The sequence below is a fragment of the Theobroma cacao genome, chromosome 7 (genome assembly GCF_053813885.1).
Source record: "Theobroma cacao isolate CCN51 chromosome 7, ASM5381388v1, whole genome shotgun sequence".
NCBI classification, from domain to species: domain Eukaryota; kingdom Viridiplantae; phylum Streptophyta; class Magnoliopsida; order Malvales; family Malvaceae; genus Theobroma; species Theobroma cacao.
Window position 1 is genome coordinate 7,118,630 of NC_142645.1, and position 20,185 is coordinate 7,138,814.

Below are 20,185 nucleotides of genomic sequence, written 5' to 3' on the forward strand. Positions count from 1 at the left end.
TACTCTTAATGATTTCAGATCTACTCCCAATATTATCTGTTACACCATTTCTGTCTATTTTTATTATTTCTTGTTCCATCCTTGCCTGTATTTGGATTGAAGACTTTCACTTGCAGACAATGTATGTTTGTTTCCTAAACACCCAAGTCCAACCCTTATTTTGAACTGAGCATGCTTAGCTTGAAATGTTCCTCAAATGTTTGAACCCTTGTTTTGAATTATTTTGTCATGTCTGGCCTTGTTTCTCAAGACATCTAATATAAACTGAACATTATGTATACTAATCCAGCTTTATATCTTTTTGCCTCCTCCTTTTGTTGTGATTAAGGAGGTTGGAGATTTCTTTTAATGGAAATTGTAATTGTTTGAAAATAAAAGTGGGATTGTATGAGGAATGCATATTCTGGAGCACACTTTGCAAGAGGTTCTTATCCTTGACAGCTCCTTTTGGAACATTAGATGAAGTAATGTTACTAATGATACTTTAGCTTCAGATCTCTAATTTATTATGTTGTTTTGCCACTTTGTATGAGTTGCAGTTTTCGGATGTTTAGTAATGAGGATGTTACGATTGGTGCATGGATGCTTGCAATGAATGTAAACCATGAGGATAACCGAGCATTGTGTGAGCCAGACTGTACGCCATCATCTATTGCTGTCTGGGATATCCCCAAATGTTCAGGTTGGTGTCCATTTGAAGCTTACAAACTTGTGCACCAATAATCATTCTAAGCTCCAAGAGTTATTTATTTTTATGGACTTTAGAACAGAAAAAAAAAAAAAAAGAGAAAAAAGACGGTTGGTGTAGAAGCTGTTCTCTTTAAAATTTGCTTCTTGATCCTTGGTGCGGTACATGATTCCTGAAGATTTGCTTACTGAAATACAGAAGGGTTATATATTTCCCACACTTGTTTTACTGTGTTTCTATCAGTCATATGCTGTGTTCTAACGTTACTCTGGCAATGCAGGATTGCGTAATCCAGAGACGAAACTATTGGAACTCCATCAGAAGGATGCCTGCTCGAATAGTCCAACTTTGCCATCCGATGATGATTAGCTTTCTTAGCCTTGAACTTACACGGTTTTTGTCCAACTTGAAAGTGTTTCAGGGAATTGCTGGCTCTGCCAAATTCATCTTGCTGCCACCAGACATATCTAATCTTCTCTCTCCTTGTTCAATAATCCCAAGCCATTTTTGTCGTCCATAATTTTTTTTTTGTGTGTAACATATAAATCTTTTTTAACTGAAGATGTAATTTGCCAAGAGATTTTTACATTACCATTCCTTAATTTTTTACCATTATTAAAAATTGAAACCAAAACTCACTAACCTGCTTTCATTGCCTATTGTAAAATGTACTCTGCTACAAATATATCGGTCCTCAGATTTTGCTATGATTTGCTAAATCCAATTATCATCCAAAGATGAATTATACATTCTTGTAATAAGATGATAATTCACGAGACTTAAACAAAAGGAAGAGTTACAAAAAGAGAGTTTGGAATTTAACACATTTATAATATTAAGTACGAAGGGATTGGATGGTGACGATTAAGTGTAATGGAAAGTATGGATCAAAAGATTAATGCAAGGGCTTTAAAGCTAAGAAAACAGATGGTTTAACAATGAACTATGAAAATTAAATGAACATGTGTAGAAGAGATAGTAACGAAAGTCATAGTAAGAGTTCATGAAATTTATGACAACCACATAGAATACTAGTAATCTAAAGAAGCAAAAGGAGGTACAAATACAGCATCACAACAACAATAAAAGCATCTCAAAGTGTGCTATTGCTGAGAAAAAACCAATACACGATCATAACAACAATAAAAGCATATCCAAATTGAGTTGTACATAAAATGACTAGATCTTCCCTGTCCAAGCAGCGTTACCTAAAAGCACGATCTTTCTTTGCGCTGCAATTGTGTATCTTGGAGCACTGTTGGCAGCATTTTCTTCAACTCGGAAGATAATTTTATCACCAGGCTTGAGGCTTTTAGCACGAACATGCTTATGCTAATCTCCTTGGAAAACAGGTTTAGGATAATCTTTACCTTCTCTTCTAATATAATATCCGAAATTCTCTCATAGGTTACCGGATACATCATGAACCGGATAGAACGTCGTCCATCCTCCTTCGTAATGTGGCAGATGCTCCATGAAGTCAGTAGGAATTGCCATTTGCATCTTAACATCAACCCCTGTGAGATATTTCCCAAAGTATTCCACAGCTGACAAGAACACTATAGAACAAACTCACTTTAGCTGGATAAGAATGATTTACTTCAGTTGGACTTAACGCCCTCTTACCCTCCTACCTATTTATAATTTGTAGCGAAAATCTTGTTGATGATTGTGGTTTTTGATAGTCGAAGATGGAGATGGTATCATCAGCCTTAAACGAGGTTTGATATGAAAGCATGCAACCCTGCGTCCAACTCTTTGACAAATGTGTTATTTTCATCGTAAGTCACAACTGCTACAAGCAGGGGCGGAGCCTCCTTATGGAATGGGGGGGGCATGTTTAAAATTTTTTTTACATACTAAACAAATTTTTTTAAATTTTTTATAAATTTTTTAATGACCCTTTTCAAAATAATTTTTTATTTAATAATTAATAAAAATAAAAAATAATAAAATAATTTCATATGCTTGACTTGGTTTTAATTTTTTTAATTTATATTATTATATTATATTTATTTATTTATTTATATTCTATTTATTCATGTATTCTAAATCTTTATAGATTTTCTTGCACAAATTTATACGAACCATTAATCATATTTTTTCTTTCTTTTTTATTATTTTATATGTCGATTTTGTCTTCTACTTGTCATGTTCATCTTTTTTTTATTACGTGAATTTTATTTTTTATGATTTTAATATTTAAAAATTAATTATTAGTTAATTTTCAAATATAAGTTGCAGTGTTACACTGTTGCTTAGAGTTTTATCAATATATTACATTAGTTATTCAGAATAATCAATGTATTTTAGCATGTATGTTGTAAACTTTAAGTAATAATGATATATATACATATTGATATAATGAAATAATTGTATTTCTTTCAATAAAATTTTATTTATTATATTTATTTTTAATGGCTCTCAAATAATTTTTTATTTAATAATTAATTTTATTTTTCAAACTGTTTGATAAAATTAGAATCATTATAGTTAGCATATTTCTAGTTAAGCCCAATAAATAAATTCTAAACTAATATGTTAAGCCTATCAAATTTACAAAAAAAACGAAAGTAAATTTATTAATCCAAACTCACTAAGTTTTAATATAATTCTAAGCTTATCATAACATATTATATTTTAACAGTCCAACTTAATAGCCTCTTATAATATATTATATCTTAATAGTTCAATCCAATAATCCAATATATTAATTAGCAATTTAAGAGGTAAATAGAAAATAAGAGGAGAGTTAAGACATACAAAGTAAAGAGGCAATTCATTTAAGTTTAATTTTTTTTTCTTCCTCTCTTGCCCTAAAGAGTGAAAAAGATTCTTTTTATAGTACATTCAGTCATATATATATATAAATAATACCATCATTACTACTAATGTGCAATTTTTTATATGTTCAATGTCTTTTAAATATTATTTAATTTTTTAAGTGAGTGATAATTGAATTATATATAAGTTCTTCTTAATTGATTAATGCCTCCTTTTATTTAGCCTCCTTTTGAAAATCCTTTAGCTCCGCCCTGGTTACAAGTTACTAGCAACTGTATATACCATTTATAAGTAGAATTGAGATTTTTTTTCATTGTTGAATAAAATATTGTTAAAAAGAGAATCTCGAAGGTGAAGAATCGCATTTCTAGAAAGGCTTTTGACCTTTTGCATTTAAATATTGAAGAAGTTTCATTTTGCTTTATTGTTGGCCATAATCTTAAGACATTTCAAAGAAGTTCCAAATATATGCTATACTTTATTAGAAATGAGCTAAATTCAACAGCTAAGTGTCCATAAAAATATTTAACATCTTCTATCTCTATTTTATTACGTTATTTAAAATTAATAAAAAGATAAATAATACTTGCACTTGAATTAATTATAAGAGAATAGCTCTTACAACAATTATTTATTCTCAACAATAAGAGAAAAAAATTCATTGAAAAATTTCTCATTATGTTTGTACCATGTTAGGCTTTGAAAGGGTGAAACCAAAGCATACGACTTAACCCTTCCTCTTTGAATTCTTCATTGTTAATAGAAAAGCAAATAAATTCATAACAATGTGCCAAAACAAGATCATTATAACTTGAAAACTAAATTTAAAATCTTATACTAATTGGATTAAACTTGGTTCCGCGAAAGGTGTGAAAGATACATTGAGATAGAGAGGGCCCCCATATTGACCATATAATTTGTTATTGGTCATGCTCATGCTCATGTTCATGCATGTGACATTATACATAATATATATATATATAAATATATATATATATATATATATATATTTATATATGACCCCATATTAGTCATGCTTTCCAAAGTCCATAAGAGCGGCGGCAAAAATAACACAACCCAATCCATAAAATGCTTAAAAACAAGATCTTCCAAGATCCATTTGATGGACGTTAAAGCTATGAACCTCGGTGGAAATTCAACCTTAAATGCACATTTGAGTATTTGATTTATTAGTTATTACATGATTTATTATCTAAAAAATAAAATTCGAATTCCCTTTTTATAATTAACAAAAAAAAAAAAAAAAACCCAACCCTAAATGCTTAACATTAACATTTACATCAATGGTAACACTTGCAGAAATTACTATCATTGCATTACTTAATTCTCAACAAGTGATTAAGGACACTCGTTAATGGAATCTCTAAAGTAGTACTTGAAAAAAATAATCATAATTACATACCTACACCTTTTTTACCATATCAATGTAAATCCAATTATCACCAAAAAGAAATGAGTTAGGAAGCAAATCATAAGCCACCAAAACAAATTTGTCTCACATTTTTAGGTTTCATTGTCTATTTCAAAATTTAAGGGACTTGCATTAAATTTCAATTAAACTAAAAGAGGTCTAGGTATTTTACCTTTTTTATTAAATTTTTTAATCTTAACTTTTTTCAATTTTTTTTAAAATTTTTAAATTTTTAATTTTTATAAACTTTTATTTCAAATTAATTAAAGGCTTATGGGCACGAAAAGGTCCATTTGGTCAATGGCCCTTGCCTTTGGGTTTCCAATGCCCAAAGAATGTCTATCAATATATAAGGTTAAATAAAAAATAAAAATAAATAGAAATTGAAAAGGGAGTCCGGACTAAAAAAAGGTGTCCTCTTAATTTTGTTATGCATGTATATAATATTGATGTATAATTAAGGAGATTATTATTTACTTATCAAGTAAGACTTATGTGTTTTTTAAAATGTATTATCTTATAAATTTAATGAATTATTAATTTATTACATTATTCTCAAATCGATATTAATCAAAAATATTATTTAATTGAAATTATTAATTTATCGAGTACTAATTTATAAAAGTTATACTGTTTTTATATTTGTTTTCAAGTGTTCTTAGTCAACTAGTCCAATATTATAAAATTTTTCCAAATGGAAGCTTATTGTTCAAGGAAACCAATGTAGCATTACAATTCAAAGCAGCTTTGCCCATTTTGGCCTATGATTTTATATAAAAAATTCTTTTGGAACACTCTCTAATGTGGGTATTAGTAAAACATTTCTATATCGGATTATAAAAGTTAAAAAAAAGAGAACAAATTATTAATTATTTATTGACTGGAAGCAAAACAGAGGTACAAACATATACATAATTAATAACACAAGAACAACAACAACAAGAAGGCAACCTGAACATACACATAAAAGTAACTAGAATTCTGGCCCCCAGATAACTTTACCAAAAAGTTTGTGTAGTGGCTTTTGTGCAGCAATTGTATAACGTGGAACACGGGTAGTATCTCGTTCCATTCTAAAGATGATTCCATCACCCGCCATGAGTCCCTTAGTAAGGACAAACTTACGCCAATCTCCCTGGAAAACCGGCTTGGGATGGCTTTCTTTACCTCTGATGTAATATCCGAAATTCTCCCACACCCTGCCAGATACATCCACCACTGGAAAATAGTGTGTATACCCTCCTCTATGAGGTGGTAGATGCTTGACAAAGTCACTCGGAATTGCCATCTGTTTTTTAGCATCCACCTCGCCGAGTACCTCGCTAAAGGATGCCGTAGCTGAGAACAACACTAGTAAGAGATGCAGCTAGCTTACTTAGCTGAATACAACAGATTGCTCTTGCTTCTCTATGCATGCCCCCTGCCCATTGTGTAGACTCCAAATGTTATAATTTCAAGCGAAACTAATCTTATGTTCTTATCCGTGATTGAACTTTTATTGATGTATTACAAAAAATTGAACATTAGACTTGAAAGAAAACATGCAAGAAGTTTGAGGTGACAATGCCGCGCACGGCCAATACTATATATAGAGGACAATCCAGTTGTTGTGATGTTAAGTTGTTAACTGTGTCATTTCATAGTGTACCAACTTGCCATTAAAAAAATTCAAGATATGAAAATTGTTCGATTCAATAGGATGAATGAATGAATGTGTCCAATAAAGAGTTTTTGACCATGTAAAATATGGTGTTTTCTTTTTCGCCCTTTTCCCAAACTTGGACCCATCGCGATCACACTTTGGTCCACCACTGACACCGTTGTCTTGCAAGAAGGAACATGATGGTCGCACCATACTAGAAGACCATTGACCATTCAGAAAGTATGTTCACAAATCGCAGGTTGATACTGATCAGCAAGGATTGGGTCTCATAATCATACGAAAATAATTTTATGCTCTCTTTATGCTCTTCTTTAATCTTTTCCACGAAATCATTGCCACTGTCTCCTAATCATATACTATCATGCTTTCCAAAGTCCATAAGAGCGGCGGTTTGACCTGATTTATGGAGCAATCGGTAGAAATGAGCGAGCCATGCAGTTCAATTCTCTTAACACAAACTCCAAGTCCAACGACATTGCCATGTGCCAAGCAATTACTTACTATACATGCAACAAAAATTACTATTATTGCATTACTTAATTCTTAACAATTGTGATTAAGGACACTCGTTAATGGAACCTCTAAAGTAGTATTTGAAAAAACATAATCAGAATTACGTAACTACACCTTTTTTACCATATCATTGTGAACCCAGTTGTCACCTAAAAATGAACTAGGAAGCGAATCATAACCCGCCAAAACAAATTTGTCTTCAATCTCTTCCCTCTCTTCCTTTGGCTTTTACCGGACGCAATGCAAGGATCAGGCTGATCAACAGGCATTTCGACCTCCAAAATCGGATCCATAGCTGCAACACTTGTACAGATGATCGTGAAGGTGGTGAACAATGCAAATACAATCGAGAAGCTGAAACCTACGACGTTTAGTACAATGTAATAATATCCCGACGTTTAGGCGTCGTCAGGCGACATTTTGTTCCACTTGAAAGATTTGAACTTTGAGGCTTTTGTAGCTATTTTCATATTAATAAAATGCATGCACCTGGTTTGAGTGAAAAAACAAATGTCGAAACGTCATCAGCCTCATTGCTTTGGTCCCTTTTTGCCTCATACTTCTTAGTCAGCCAACATAAAAGTCCAGCCGAAACATTGACTGTACGCCTTTTCATCGCAAGATTGCCATGGGCTAGAAGAAAAAACAAGCAAACAAGAAGTTTCTTCCACGTTTGATGTGTAATTTGATGCATTACGAATTAAATCCGATTAGCTTTTGTTTTGGCTAATGAATGTGGCATACAATTTCAACAATAATGAATGTGAAATACAATTTTACTTTGAAAAAAGAAAAGAAAAAAGTCATTTAAATAAAGTGGAATATAAGTCCATTATAATTAGATTTTAGTAGACATCAGATCATGGATGGGTTTTTTAGCTCTGGTTGGCTTGAAATTAAAATATTATTTTTTAAAATTTTGTAAACAGATAGATAGTTATGAATAGATAGAATTAGACAATGTTTGTCTGAAACAGATACAACTGTATTTGTTAGAAAACTATCTCAATACCCTCACTAAAAAAAAAAAAAAAAACACAGAAACAACAAAAAAACACTCTTTCTTTTCTTTTTAATATTCTTCAAATTTTCTTCTATGTCATTTTATTGCAAAACATCTTATAAAAGTATAGATAATCTTACCATACATCATTAAATGCTAAATGGATTGACTTCGTCAGTATAGAATACAGTCAATCACTACTTTATTATATCTTTAAAATTTATTGATTATAATCTTTTTACATACAATCAAAGAAAACGAATAAAACTTTAAGGATAATGGCACTATTACACACACCATTTTGGTGTTTTCCAATTCGATATTGTATCAGCAAATAAGCAAACATGCAATACCTAAAATGGTAGGGAAAAACCAAGCTGGAGCTTCGATTTCTATTTCCTCTTCGTCCCCACCCAAACCAACATTCTCCTGAATTTGAAAATGCAATATAATACCCAATGTAACGCTAAAGTAAGCATTACACAAATAACGCCGAATACTCTTACATCAATCGCTCCTCCTTGTTTCGCTTTATCATAATTGCCATCATTATGCTTGTAGACACTAGATTAAAAATACAATGAACAAAAAATGATGGAAAGAAAGGGAGAGAGGTACGACTGGCAGGGTGCGGACGCACCCTGCCAGGCACCTCTCTCACCTGCCAGACGCGAAAAATTCGCGTCTGGCAAGTTAGTGGAACTTGCCCCTGGGTGCCCAGGGACAAGGCAATAGGGCGTGCCCCCTCCAGAACCCGAGAATCGAGTATAAAGGAGAGGGGGCACTGTAGCATTTGGGGGAGGGGGAACCTGCAACGAAAATTCCAGCAAGCCACACCAAAAAATACACAAAAAAATCGGAGATCCGGTAGGCAAAAGCAGCAAAGCAACCTGCAAGCAAAAAACCACCAGATTCCCGGGGGCAGCAACATCAGCAACCGCATCTGCCATGGCTAGAGACGAAGCAGTGAACAGCACCAAAAGTCCTAAGCCGCAGACGTGAGGGAGGGAGAATCTGCAGACTGACGCAAGGGGAAGACGCACTGAACGGAGAAACAGAGAGAGAGGAGCGGCAGCTGGCGCAAGGGAGAGAAGACCGTCGCGCCACCAGATCCGCCACCGGTTGGGGGAGAGTCGACTTGTCCCACGCCGCAAGGAGAAGTTCACCGGCGGAGAAGGAACCAGACCATCGACGCCGCCCGATCTGTCGCCGGAAGGAAGAGCCGATCCAGGACAGCTGCGACGCCACCGGTTGGGGAAGCCGGCCGTAAGAGTTCGCCGGCGTGAGATTGCCTGCAGGTTGACAGCCAAGGGGAGCTCGTCGGCGTGAGGAGGGGAGATCCGACGGAGGAAAATTGTAGTGAGAAGTCAGAGAGTTTATAGGTAGAGAGAGAAAGTGGAAGGGAGAAATGGGAAGAAAAGGAAGAATAGGGGGGTTTTATAGTTAGTGCTTAAAGCTAAACGGTGTCGTTTTGGGGAATACGTTTGGGCAGCTCAAGGATATTCAAAACGACTGCGTTTTGGCTAAGGAAGGTTGAATACTTGGGGCATGCTCACGGGCTTTCTGCCGGACTGATGCGTATTGGGCTAAGTCGGGCTTGAATCTTGGGTAAGTTTTAAATATTGGGCTTTTGTTGGTGTTAGTTATGATGATTTTCTTAATGTAGTCTTTTGTTAGTAAAATAATGGGGACATAGTATAATAATATGATAATATAAATTAAAAATATAAAAATAATAATGAGTAAAAAATGTCGTGACGTGCGGGTCCGGGAACCCGTCCGCCAGACGCGGGGCGAAAATTAAAATCGCAAGGTGTGGGAGTCGCCACCAATCTTTTTTATCTAGGTGTGATTGGTCACCTATTAACCCGGTTCTTAATCGACGAAGTCCTAAATTAATTTTAGGTCCGTCGAAAGAACGAGAACTGGTCCACGTTTTTTAAAGATGGGTTCGGGAGTGCGGTTACGCACGGAGAAGGGTTAGCACCTCCGTGACGCCCGTTCTACGAACGGTACCATTTAATCTTAAGTTATCTTAATATTGCCTTTTCTTAGTTTAATCCCTCTTTTATTAATTAAATTTTTATTGAATTGTCAGACTGAGTTTTTCACTTGGTCTTACGTATGCATATGATGCAAGCGTATAATGATGTCGTGACTTGTTTATTTTAAATGATGGAGTCGGTAATCTTTTATTGGAAAATTATTCGAAGACTATCCCAACGCTTTGGTGAAGTCTCGAAATTCTCCTCACCTAGAGATATCCCCGGAAGAACTCGTCTCTACGAGCTCCTCGGGGAAATCCCATCATCGGGATTCCCACGCCATTTGCAAAATATGAATGGCATGCAATGACAGTATAAAATGATGGTATCTATATGCACGCGTTTATTGATTGTTTAAAAATTTTGGTTATTTATTTATTATTTTTTATTTATTATTATTTATTTATTATTTTTGTATATACTTTTTTGGTTATTTAAATCCATGTTTGTTGTTGGTCAATTTTTACTTGTTTACAAAGCTTATCTAAATAATTAATTAATTAATTTTTAAATGATTAATTTAACTTTGTTTAGTAATATTTATTTGAATTAACAAAATCTTTCTACATATATTATTTTCTAATAATGACTATTTGACTTAATGGGTTTTGAAATTTAGAGTTCAGATTTATCCCGACGCTTCGGTGAAAATCCGTCTCGAATTTCGTACCCGAAAAACATCCGCCCGAAAGAGGCAACTCTTTGCCCCTTTTTGGTGGTAATACTCAAATATTTATTATATTATTTATTACATTTATTTATTTATTTTTCATTTTATTATCATCATTATTTTTTATTTTATTTTATATATTTTTATTTTTTTATTTTTCCATTTTTTTATCTAAAATATAATATAATATATATATGTATATTGAATTATTATTATTATTATTTATTTTATTTTATTTTTATTTTTTAATATTAAATATAAATATTTGTTCCTAAAAATGATAAATGCATTTAAATTAAAATGGGCTAGACCCAAGTAAAAAAAGAAGTTATACCTTGTTGGGCTGCAATCGGCCCGACCCGACGGCCCGTGGGAGCCCAAATCCAGCACCCGGCCTGTTTCTGGAAGCCCGCAAGGAGAAGTCCAAAACGCACCGTTTTGATGCCTGCGAAGCCGCTCAAAACGACGCCGTTTCGCCTGGTCCTTCCAGCTTCTGCTTGCTCTCCGAAACGACGCCGTTTTGCCCCCCTAAACCTAGGTATTTAACCCCCTTTTCTCTCTTTCTCTCCTCACTTTCAACCCTCACTTTCTCTCTCTAGCGGCGGCACCCTCCATTCTCTCTCTAAAAATTTTTCTTCTCTCTTCCGGCGCCGGCGTCCTCCCCTCTCCTCTCGGATTTCTCTCTCCTAGCCGGCGAATCACTTCGCCTTCCGTTGCCGGCGTCACGCTCTTCTCTCTGCCGGCGGTTCCTTCTTTTTCTCTCTCTCGCTTTCTCTTCTCAGATCTCACCCCTCTTTCTTTTTTGTTGTTGTTTTCTTTTCTTTTTCTCCTTGTGGCTAACCGTTGTTTCTCTCTCTTTTGCAGGGTTTTTAAAGAGCCGGGTTGTCCAATTTTTTGGACAACCCGGCGAGGGGGGTTCTGCCACCCCCTGGAGTTGGTGGTCAGAGCCCCCCACTTCACGCGTAGTGGGTGGGGGATGGGAAGGCGACGGGTACGCCCAGCCATCCCGATTTTTTTTATTTTATTTTTTTTATTTTTTTATTTATTTTATTTATTTTATTTATTTATTTTATTATTATTTTTATTATATATTTTTTTTATTTATGTGTCTACAGTTGCCCCTCTTTGCACATTCTTGAGAATCAAGGATAGTGCAAAGACGTAGACACCACATTTGGCTTATCTCGAAGCCAGTTGGTTTAATCAAATCGATCTAGAATCGACTTATCTCAAAATAAGTTCGATTTTAAACAAAAACGAAATTTCTAGACTTGATCTGGGCTTGACCCATGTTAGGACAAATTCAATTAAAATTCTTAGACTTAATCTTGGCTCGACCTATCTCACAACAGGTTCGATTTGAACAAAATTAAAATTCCTAGACTTAATCTAGGCTTGTCCTATCTCACAACAGGTTTGATTTAAACAATTGAAGTTCCTAGACTTAATCTAGGCTCGACCTATCTCACAACAGGTTCGATTTAAACAAAATTGAAATTCCTAGACTTAATCTAGGCTCGACCTATCTCACAACAGGTTCGATTCAAACAAAATTAAAATTCCTAGACTTAATCTAGGCTCGACCTATCTCACAACAGGTTCGATTTAAAAAATTGAAGTTCCTAGAATTAATCTTGGCTCGACCTATCTCACAACAGGTTCGATTTAAAGAAAATTAAAATTCCTAGACTTAATCTAGGCTCGACCTATCTCACAACAGGTTCGATTTAAAAATTCCTTTAATGCTAACTTAATTGGAATAACATGAAATGAAAAGACTCAAATCCTTCCGTTGAAGTTTTACAATCTCAACCCTTTAGGTCGAGTGACTTTCTACCTTTGACGCTTGGAACATGAATTAATTTTGATTCTTGTCGAGTGCATGGCTAGGCATGTATGCATGATTGACATGATTGAATGCTTTTCATGTTTACGATTCATTAAGGTTCCAAGACCTTCCTCTTGCTTCATCCGATTTTTCACTGCAACTTTCGATCTTCTTTGCCTGTTTTCTTTCCTCCTGTAGAATTCAGGTAACTCCAAATTTTCCTTTAAGTACCCTCTCTCTTGACATCTGGCTCTGCCTTTGGTTCAGGGCTCTGTCATTCTTTTTCATCCTTAAGTCTTTTGCTGAACAATGGGTGTAATTTCTTTGTTTAATTAGTTTATTTCTTTTACCAATCATCATTCATTTCTATGACAATCACTATGTGAATCATGGGATGGTAAATAACGAAAGAGTTGAAATAAAGAGGCGAAGAAAAACTTCATATATGAGGAATCAAATAGTTCAAGGTAAACAGAATTTACAGGGCAGACATTAGATCTTTTAAATAATGAACACCCAGACCACTAAGAGCAAACAATCTGATACTCGACTTCAAGAATTGTCCTTGACTGATGCTTTGATCAAATCTGTAGGTTGCAGATTCCTTAGCTTCCCCTTCTTTGTGAAATTGTGGAGCTCCATCCATGGTGTGTTTAGGCTGACATCCCCAAATTCCATTCTATCTTCTTGTTTTTCGGCCTCAAGCCGCCCTTTTTCGGGTTTTCGGCATGAGCCTCCTCCCTTAGGTTCGAGCCGCCCTTTTCGGGTTTTCAAAACGAACCCCTTCCGTTTTTTTTTTTTTTTTTTTTTTTTTTTTTTTTTTTAGGCATAGTACTTCTTCACCGCATCCGCATTTATTGGATTAGGCAGATCTCCCCCATCCATGTTAGCCAAAATCAAAGCTCCTCCTGAAAAAGCCTTCTTTACCACGTATGGCCCTTCCCAATTCGGCATCCATTTTCCCCGAAAATCAGTTTGATTAGGGAGTATTCTCTTGAGAACCAACTCTCTTTCTCGGAACTGCCTGGGATGAACTTTTTTCTCGTATGCTCGCATCATCCTTCGTTGGTACATCTGACCATGACAAAGAGCCGCCAGCCTTTTCTCCTCAATCAGATTCAACTGTTCGTAGCGGGAGCGGACCCACTCAGCATCTTCCAATTCCGCTTCCATCAACACCCTCAATGATGGAATTTCTACTTCAACAGGTAGGACTGCTTCTGCACCGTATACTAATGAGTACGGAGTTGCCCCGGTGGAGGTACGCACAGAAGTTCGATATGCATGTAGGGCAAACGGAAGTTTCTCATGCCAGTCTTTATAAACTTCAGTCATCTTTTCGACAATCTTCTTGATGTTTTTGTTGGCTGCCTCTACCGCTCCGTTCATCTTCGGACGGTAAGTTGTCGAGTTATGATGCTTGATCTTGAATTTAGTGCAAACATCCTTCACCATCGCACCATTCAAATTGCTTGCATTATCCGTAATGATCCTTTCTGGAAGCCCATACCGACATATGATCTCCTTTTGGATGAACTTGCACACCACTTTTTGTGTCACATTGGCATAGGAAGCTGCTTCTACCCATTTCGTGAAATAATCGATGGCCACCAATATGAATCGATGTCCATTAGAAGCTTTTGGCGTAATAAGTCCAATCACATCCATTCCCCACATTGAAAATGGCCAAGGTGCTGTGAAAACATGCAATGGGGCTGGTGGAGCATGGATCCTATCAGCGTATACTTGACACTTGTGGCATTTTCGAGCAAAGTTTATGCAGTCTGATTCCAATGTCAACCAATAATAACCAGCTCTCATAATTTGTCTAGCCAACATATGTCCATTAGCATGAGCTCCACAAGTTCCTTCGTGGACTTCTTTCATTATTTTGTTGGCTTCCGCAACATCCACACATCTCAAGAGTACTTGATCTCGACTCCTTTTGTAGAGCACTTCTCCGCTAAGGAAGAAACCCATTGCTAACCTTCTAAGAGTTCGCTTGTCATTATCCGTGACATTCTCAGGGTATGTCTGGTGCTTGATGTATTGCATGATATCATGATGCCACGGCTTACCATCAACCTCTTCTTCAACATTCAAGCAGTGTGCGGAGACTTCATGGACTTTTAAATCAAAAGGGCGTACATCGGCCGCCTCTTTTATTTTGAACATCGCTGCGAGGGTGGCTAAAGCATCAGCGATCTGATTCTCTTCTCGAGGCAAATGGTTGAAGCTGATTTCTTTGAATTGTTTGCTTAATTCTGTAACCAGCTTTTTATATGGAACTAGTTTTGGATCTCTAGTTTCCCATTCACCTTTCATTTGACATATCACTAAAGCCGAATCTCCGTAAACATCTATCGCATCAGCCTTTATATCAATTGCTGCTTGTAATCCCAGTACCAACGCCTCATACTCCGCCATATTGTTAGTACAATTGAAATTCAATCTCGCCGTGGCTGGATAGTACTTCCCATTTGGAGAAATCAACACTGCTCCAATTCCGTGCCCCAAAGCATTGGATGCCCCATCAAAATACACCTTCCATGGATTAAGTTCATTGGGACCAACCTTTTCTATATGCAAGACGGCCATCAAATCTTCATCTGGAAAGTCGAAACTTACAGATTCATAATCCTCATTAGCTCGATCTGCAAGGAAATCGGCGATGGCGCTTCCTTTGATTGATTTTTGGGACACATACATAATGTCATACTCAGACAATAGTACTTGCCATCGAGCTATTCTTCCGGACAGGCAGGGTTTTTCAAAAATATACTTGATGGGATCTAATTTCGCCACCAACCATGTTGTGTGATACAACATATACTGCCGGAGCCTCTGAGCGGTCCACGCTAGTGCACAACACATCTTTTCGAGCGCAGAATATTTGGACTCATACTCCATGAATTTCTTGCTCAAGTAATATACGGCTCTTTCTTTCTTCCCAGTTTCATCATGTTGTCCCAATACACATCCCATAGAATCCTTGTTCACAGTCAAATACAGAATGAGAGGTTTTTCGACCGTCGGTGGCATCAACACCGGTGGATTTGTGAGATATTCTTTGATTTTATCAAAGGCTATTTGACATTCTTCATTCCACTCTCCTGGGTCTCGTTTTCGAAGCAGCTTGAAGATTGGATCACATTTGCAGGTGAGCTGGGATATAAATCGAGCAATGTAATTCAGCCTCCCTAAAAATCCTCTCACTTCTTTTTGCGTTTTGGGAGGTGGTAGCTCTTGAATAGCTCGTATTTTATCCGGGTCCACTTCGATTCCTTTTTCACTGACTATGAACCCCAACAATTTCCCAGAGGTTACACCGAAAGTGCATTTTGCCGGATTCAACTTGAGCTGGAACTTCCGCAATCTCTCGAACAGTTTCTTGAGGTTGACAGTATGATCCCTTTCTGTATGAGATTTTGCAATCATGTCATCCACGTATACCTCTATCTCTTTATGCATCATATCGTGGAACAAAGCTACCATTGCTCTTTGGTAAGTGGCGCCTGCATTCTTCAATCCAAATGGCATTACTTTGTAACAAAACGTTCCCCACATGGTCACGAACGTTGTTTTTTCCATATCTTCAGGTGCCATCTTAATCTGATTGTAACCAGAAAAGCCATCCATGAATGAGAACAAAGCATGTTTTGCAGTGTTGTCCACAAGAGTATCAATATGTGGCAAAGGGAAGCTATCCTTCGGACTCGCTCTGTTCAAATCCCTATACTCGACGCACATTCGAACTTTTCCATCCTTCTTAGGAACTGGAACTATATTAGCCACCCATTCAGGGTACTTGGCCACCTCCAAAAATCCAGCATCGAATTGCCTTTTTACTTCCTCTTTAATCTTCAGCAACATCTCTGGCTTCATCCTTCTCAACTTCTGTTTAATAGGCTTGCAATCTGGTTCCAAAGGTAACTTGTGAACAACCATGTCAGTATTAAGACCTGACATGTCCTGATATGACCAAGCAAACACGTCCACATATTCATGGAGCAATTCTTCCAGCTTTTGCCGTTCATCGGATGACAGCGAGGTGCCAATCTTAACCTCTTTCTTCTCTTCCCCACTTCCGAGGTCAATCATTTCCGTGAGTTCCTGATGAGGTAAAATCTCCTTTTCTTCCTGTTCCAACATTCTCGACAAATCAGGGGGTAAGCTGTAGTCATCCACCTCCTCTTCATTTTTCAATTCATCAATGTTCGGAATTATCTCAAAATCGATATTCAAATCGTTGTCTAGATTGTCTTCGTGTTCATTATTTAAAGACCTGCAAACAGGTAAAGTTGGACGGGTGTATGGGCAAGTATTTATTGGCTAAAAGAATAGATGAAAGGAAATATGCAAAAAGATTGATGAATTATGAAACACGTTATGCATTGTCATTTATTCAAATGATGAAGGTAACAGAAAGCCCTACTTAAACAGGAAATTAATCTTAACACCATTGGGCATAGGCATTTAGATAAATTGTTCATTACATTTTGGAAGACTTAAAGATGATGGGCAGTTCCGTGGCTGTCCAATTGCTTAGCTCCTCTCTTGGCAGTACTGGATACACCATAGGGATCTTCCCATCAGGTTCTTCATCTCTGATCATATGAATTGATAGCTCACCAAACATCCGTGGAACCTGATTGACCATTGATGGCGCTTCGGGATGGATGAAACCCGCAGAGCGAAAAGTCTCGTATAGGTGTGGGATTGTCCGTTCCCCGAATTCTTCTTCCTTTCCCTCCAGTTGAGCCATCCTTTTAATCTTCTTTTGAGCTGTCAGCTTCCTTTTCTCTTCTTTGGTAGGCTTATACCCCAAACCAAACCTTTCTTCGTTCTTCATTGGAGTCAGAGGACGGTTAATTCCTTGTAAATTCTTTCCTAACCCCAAACCAGCACGGCATCCTTTACCCACAGTCTGCTTAACTCCCATTTTAGTGGCTACTGACAAACGAGGGGTCGGTATCACTCTTCTTTCCCCCACATAAGTAGCATTAACAAATTCAAAAGATCTGAAAGAGCACTCTGGGACTTCTTCTGTTGCCTCTACATAGGGAGCAGATGATGGTTGAATAGCCAGTATGTCTTCTTCCGCACATACACTTATCAGTTGGCCTTCAGCTATGAACTTAACCTTTTGGTGAAGGGAAGATGGTATGGCTCTGGCCATATGAATCCAAGGACGCCCTAACAAGCAATTGTATGACGGGGCAATGTCCATGACTTGAAATTGGACCTCAAAAATGCAAGGGCCGATTTTTATCGGTAGTTCAATGTCTCCTACCACCTCCCTTGTGGTCCCGTCGAAAGCCCTCACAACCATGCGGCTGGTTCTCATATACGACACATCTACTGGCAACTTGGTTAAAGTAGAGCGAGGCATGACATTTAAAGCTGAACCATTATCGACCAAGACCCTAGGTACGGCATGGTCCTTGCATTTGATGGTGATGTGCAGCGCTTTGTTACCTCCTCGACCACCCGATGGTATTTCTTCATCATTAAAGGCAATGAAGTTTCCCACTGTAATGTTCCCCACGATGTGGTCTAACTTTTCCACTGATATATCTTGTGCCACATAAGCTTGGTTCAAGACTTTGAGCAGTGCGTTCCTGTGTGCTTCCGAATTCAACAGTAAAGACAACAACGAGATGCGAGCGGGCATCTTGGTTAATTGTTCTACCACACTGTATTCACTGTGTTTGATAAACTTGAGAAATTCACCCGCTTCTTTCTCGGTGACAGGATTTTTGACCTCACTGTTCGGGGCAACTACGGATTCGTCAACTTGGTCCTTGGCAACGGTATCTGCTTTCTTTAGGCCTCCCTCTCCCTGTGATGGTTTCCCTTTTCCAACTCTTTCTGCTACCTCAGGGGAATAACATCGCCCGCTTCGCGTTATACCCCCCACACCAGTTAGGTCTTCAAAAGATGCTTGGGGGGCGGATGAAGCTGTGCCCAAAATATTGCACTCATAATTCCATGGGACAGCCTTATCGCTCTTGTAAGGGAATGGGCTGGGGACTTCGATGGTGATACCATTTCGGATCATAGTTGGGGACGTATCATTCATCGGGCTTCTGTTTTCTTCATAGAAGATGGTGAGAGGTTTAGGTTTGTTTGCCCCGAATGAACTTGATGCCACTTCAGCTGGGGTGTCTCCGTTTATGGTTCCGACCAAATTCTCTTCAGCTCCTTCATAAAACTCAATTACCGATGAGTCCATCAATTCTTGCAACTTACGGCGAAAGCCATCACAATTTTGAATGGAATGCCCAATTGCCCCCATATGAAATTTGCAAGAATAAGCGAGATCATGCCCCAATTCCTTTGTGTCGATGGGTTCTGGAGTGATGACATTTATTTTGGACAACGCCTCAAACACTTTATCCATCGGCGTTTGAATCTCATCAATACCCTTTTTCACCCTTCGAATCATCCCTTCATGTATGGCATTCACAGTCGGTCTTCCATGATTAGGTAACGGGTTCCCATCAACACTCGAGCTGTCTTTTTTGGCAAAATTTAAAAGCCCTGCCTTAATGAGCGCTTGGACCTTGTGTTTTAAAGCAGTGCAATTCTCGGTGGAGTGCCCTTGAATTCCAAAATGGTAATCACAATGTGCATTCGGGTCATACCATTTCGGGAAAGGTGGTCGAAGTGGTTCTAAAGGGGTTCGAGCAAGGAGTCGATTTTCTATGAGTTGTGGCAACAATGTAGTGTAAGGGACTGGAATAGGATCAAACTTTGGTTTTTCTAGGGTAGTTCTAGGTCCTCTTTGACCATTGCCAGGATTATTGGTTGAAGCTACCGGTCTTGGTGGTGGAGTTTGTGGAAGAACATTGGTTTGAAATGTTGGTTGCGGGACGGGTTGGTACACATATGGGTTTTGTGTGACGTTGCCTATGTGCGGATAGAAGGGTTGGTATGGAGGGTACGGGTAATATGGGTTAAAGTTGTGGGCTTGTTGGCTGTCGTGAGCGACTGCTTGCACATCCCCTTCTTTCTTCTTGGGCGTACTCCCTTTCTTTGAGCTGGCAACTTCATGCCCTTCAATTTTTCCGCTTTTGATAGCTCCTTCTATTATTTCTCCCGATAAGACCAGATCTGCAAAGTTTTTCGTGGCATTACCGATCAAGCGCTCATAGAACGGAGCTCGGAGGGTATTTATGAACAAAACAGTCATCTCCTTATCAGTGAGAGGTGGCTGAACTTGCGCTGCTGTATCTCTCCACCTTTGGGCATATTCCTTGAAGCTCTCGCTTTGCTTTTTCTCCATAGTTTGTAATGACAAACGATCAGGGGCTAATTCAGCCACATGCTTGTATTGGGCTATGAAGGCTCTTGCTAAGTCTTTCCAAGTCTTAATACGGTTTCGATCTAGCTGTACGTACCACCGAGCAGCTGACCCAGTCAAGCTGTCTTGGAAAAAATGGATCAGTAACTTATCATCGTGAGACTGTGCCGCCATCTTCCGACAATACATAGTAATATGTGCCATGGGACATTTTGTTCCGTCGTATTTCTCAAATTCCGGAACCTTGAACTTG

The 20,185-nt window shown here is 37.6% G+C and overlaps 1 protein-coding gene across 1 annotated transcript in view; it reads right to left on the reverse strand.

Moving 5' to 3' along the window:
• Positions 1–2,089: 2,089 nt before the first annotated feature.
• The window catches only part of LOC148761577 (uncharacterized), an 88,289-nt gene continuing 70,193 nt past the window's right edge, over positions 2,090–20,185 (reverse strand). Inside the window, exons 3-9 of the mRNA XM_088808645.1 lie at positions 8,974–9,375; positions 8,437–8,512; positions 7,570–7,713; positions 7,313–7,441; positions 6,683–6,760; positions 5,907–6,254; positions 2,090–2,247 (exon numbers count right to left, since the gene is read on the reverse strand). Of these exons, the coding sequence (XP_088664771.1) occupies positions 2,090–2,247; positions 5,907–6,254; positions 6,683–6,760; positions 7,313–7,441; positions 7,570–7,713; positions 8,437–8,512; positions 8,974–9,375 (1,335 nt within the window). The remainder of the gene's footprint in view (positions 2,248–5,906; positions 6,255–6,682; positions 6,761–7,312; positions 7,442–7,569; positions 7,714–8,436; positions 8,513–8,973; positions 9,376–20,185) is intronic.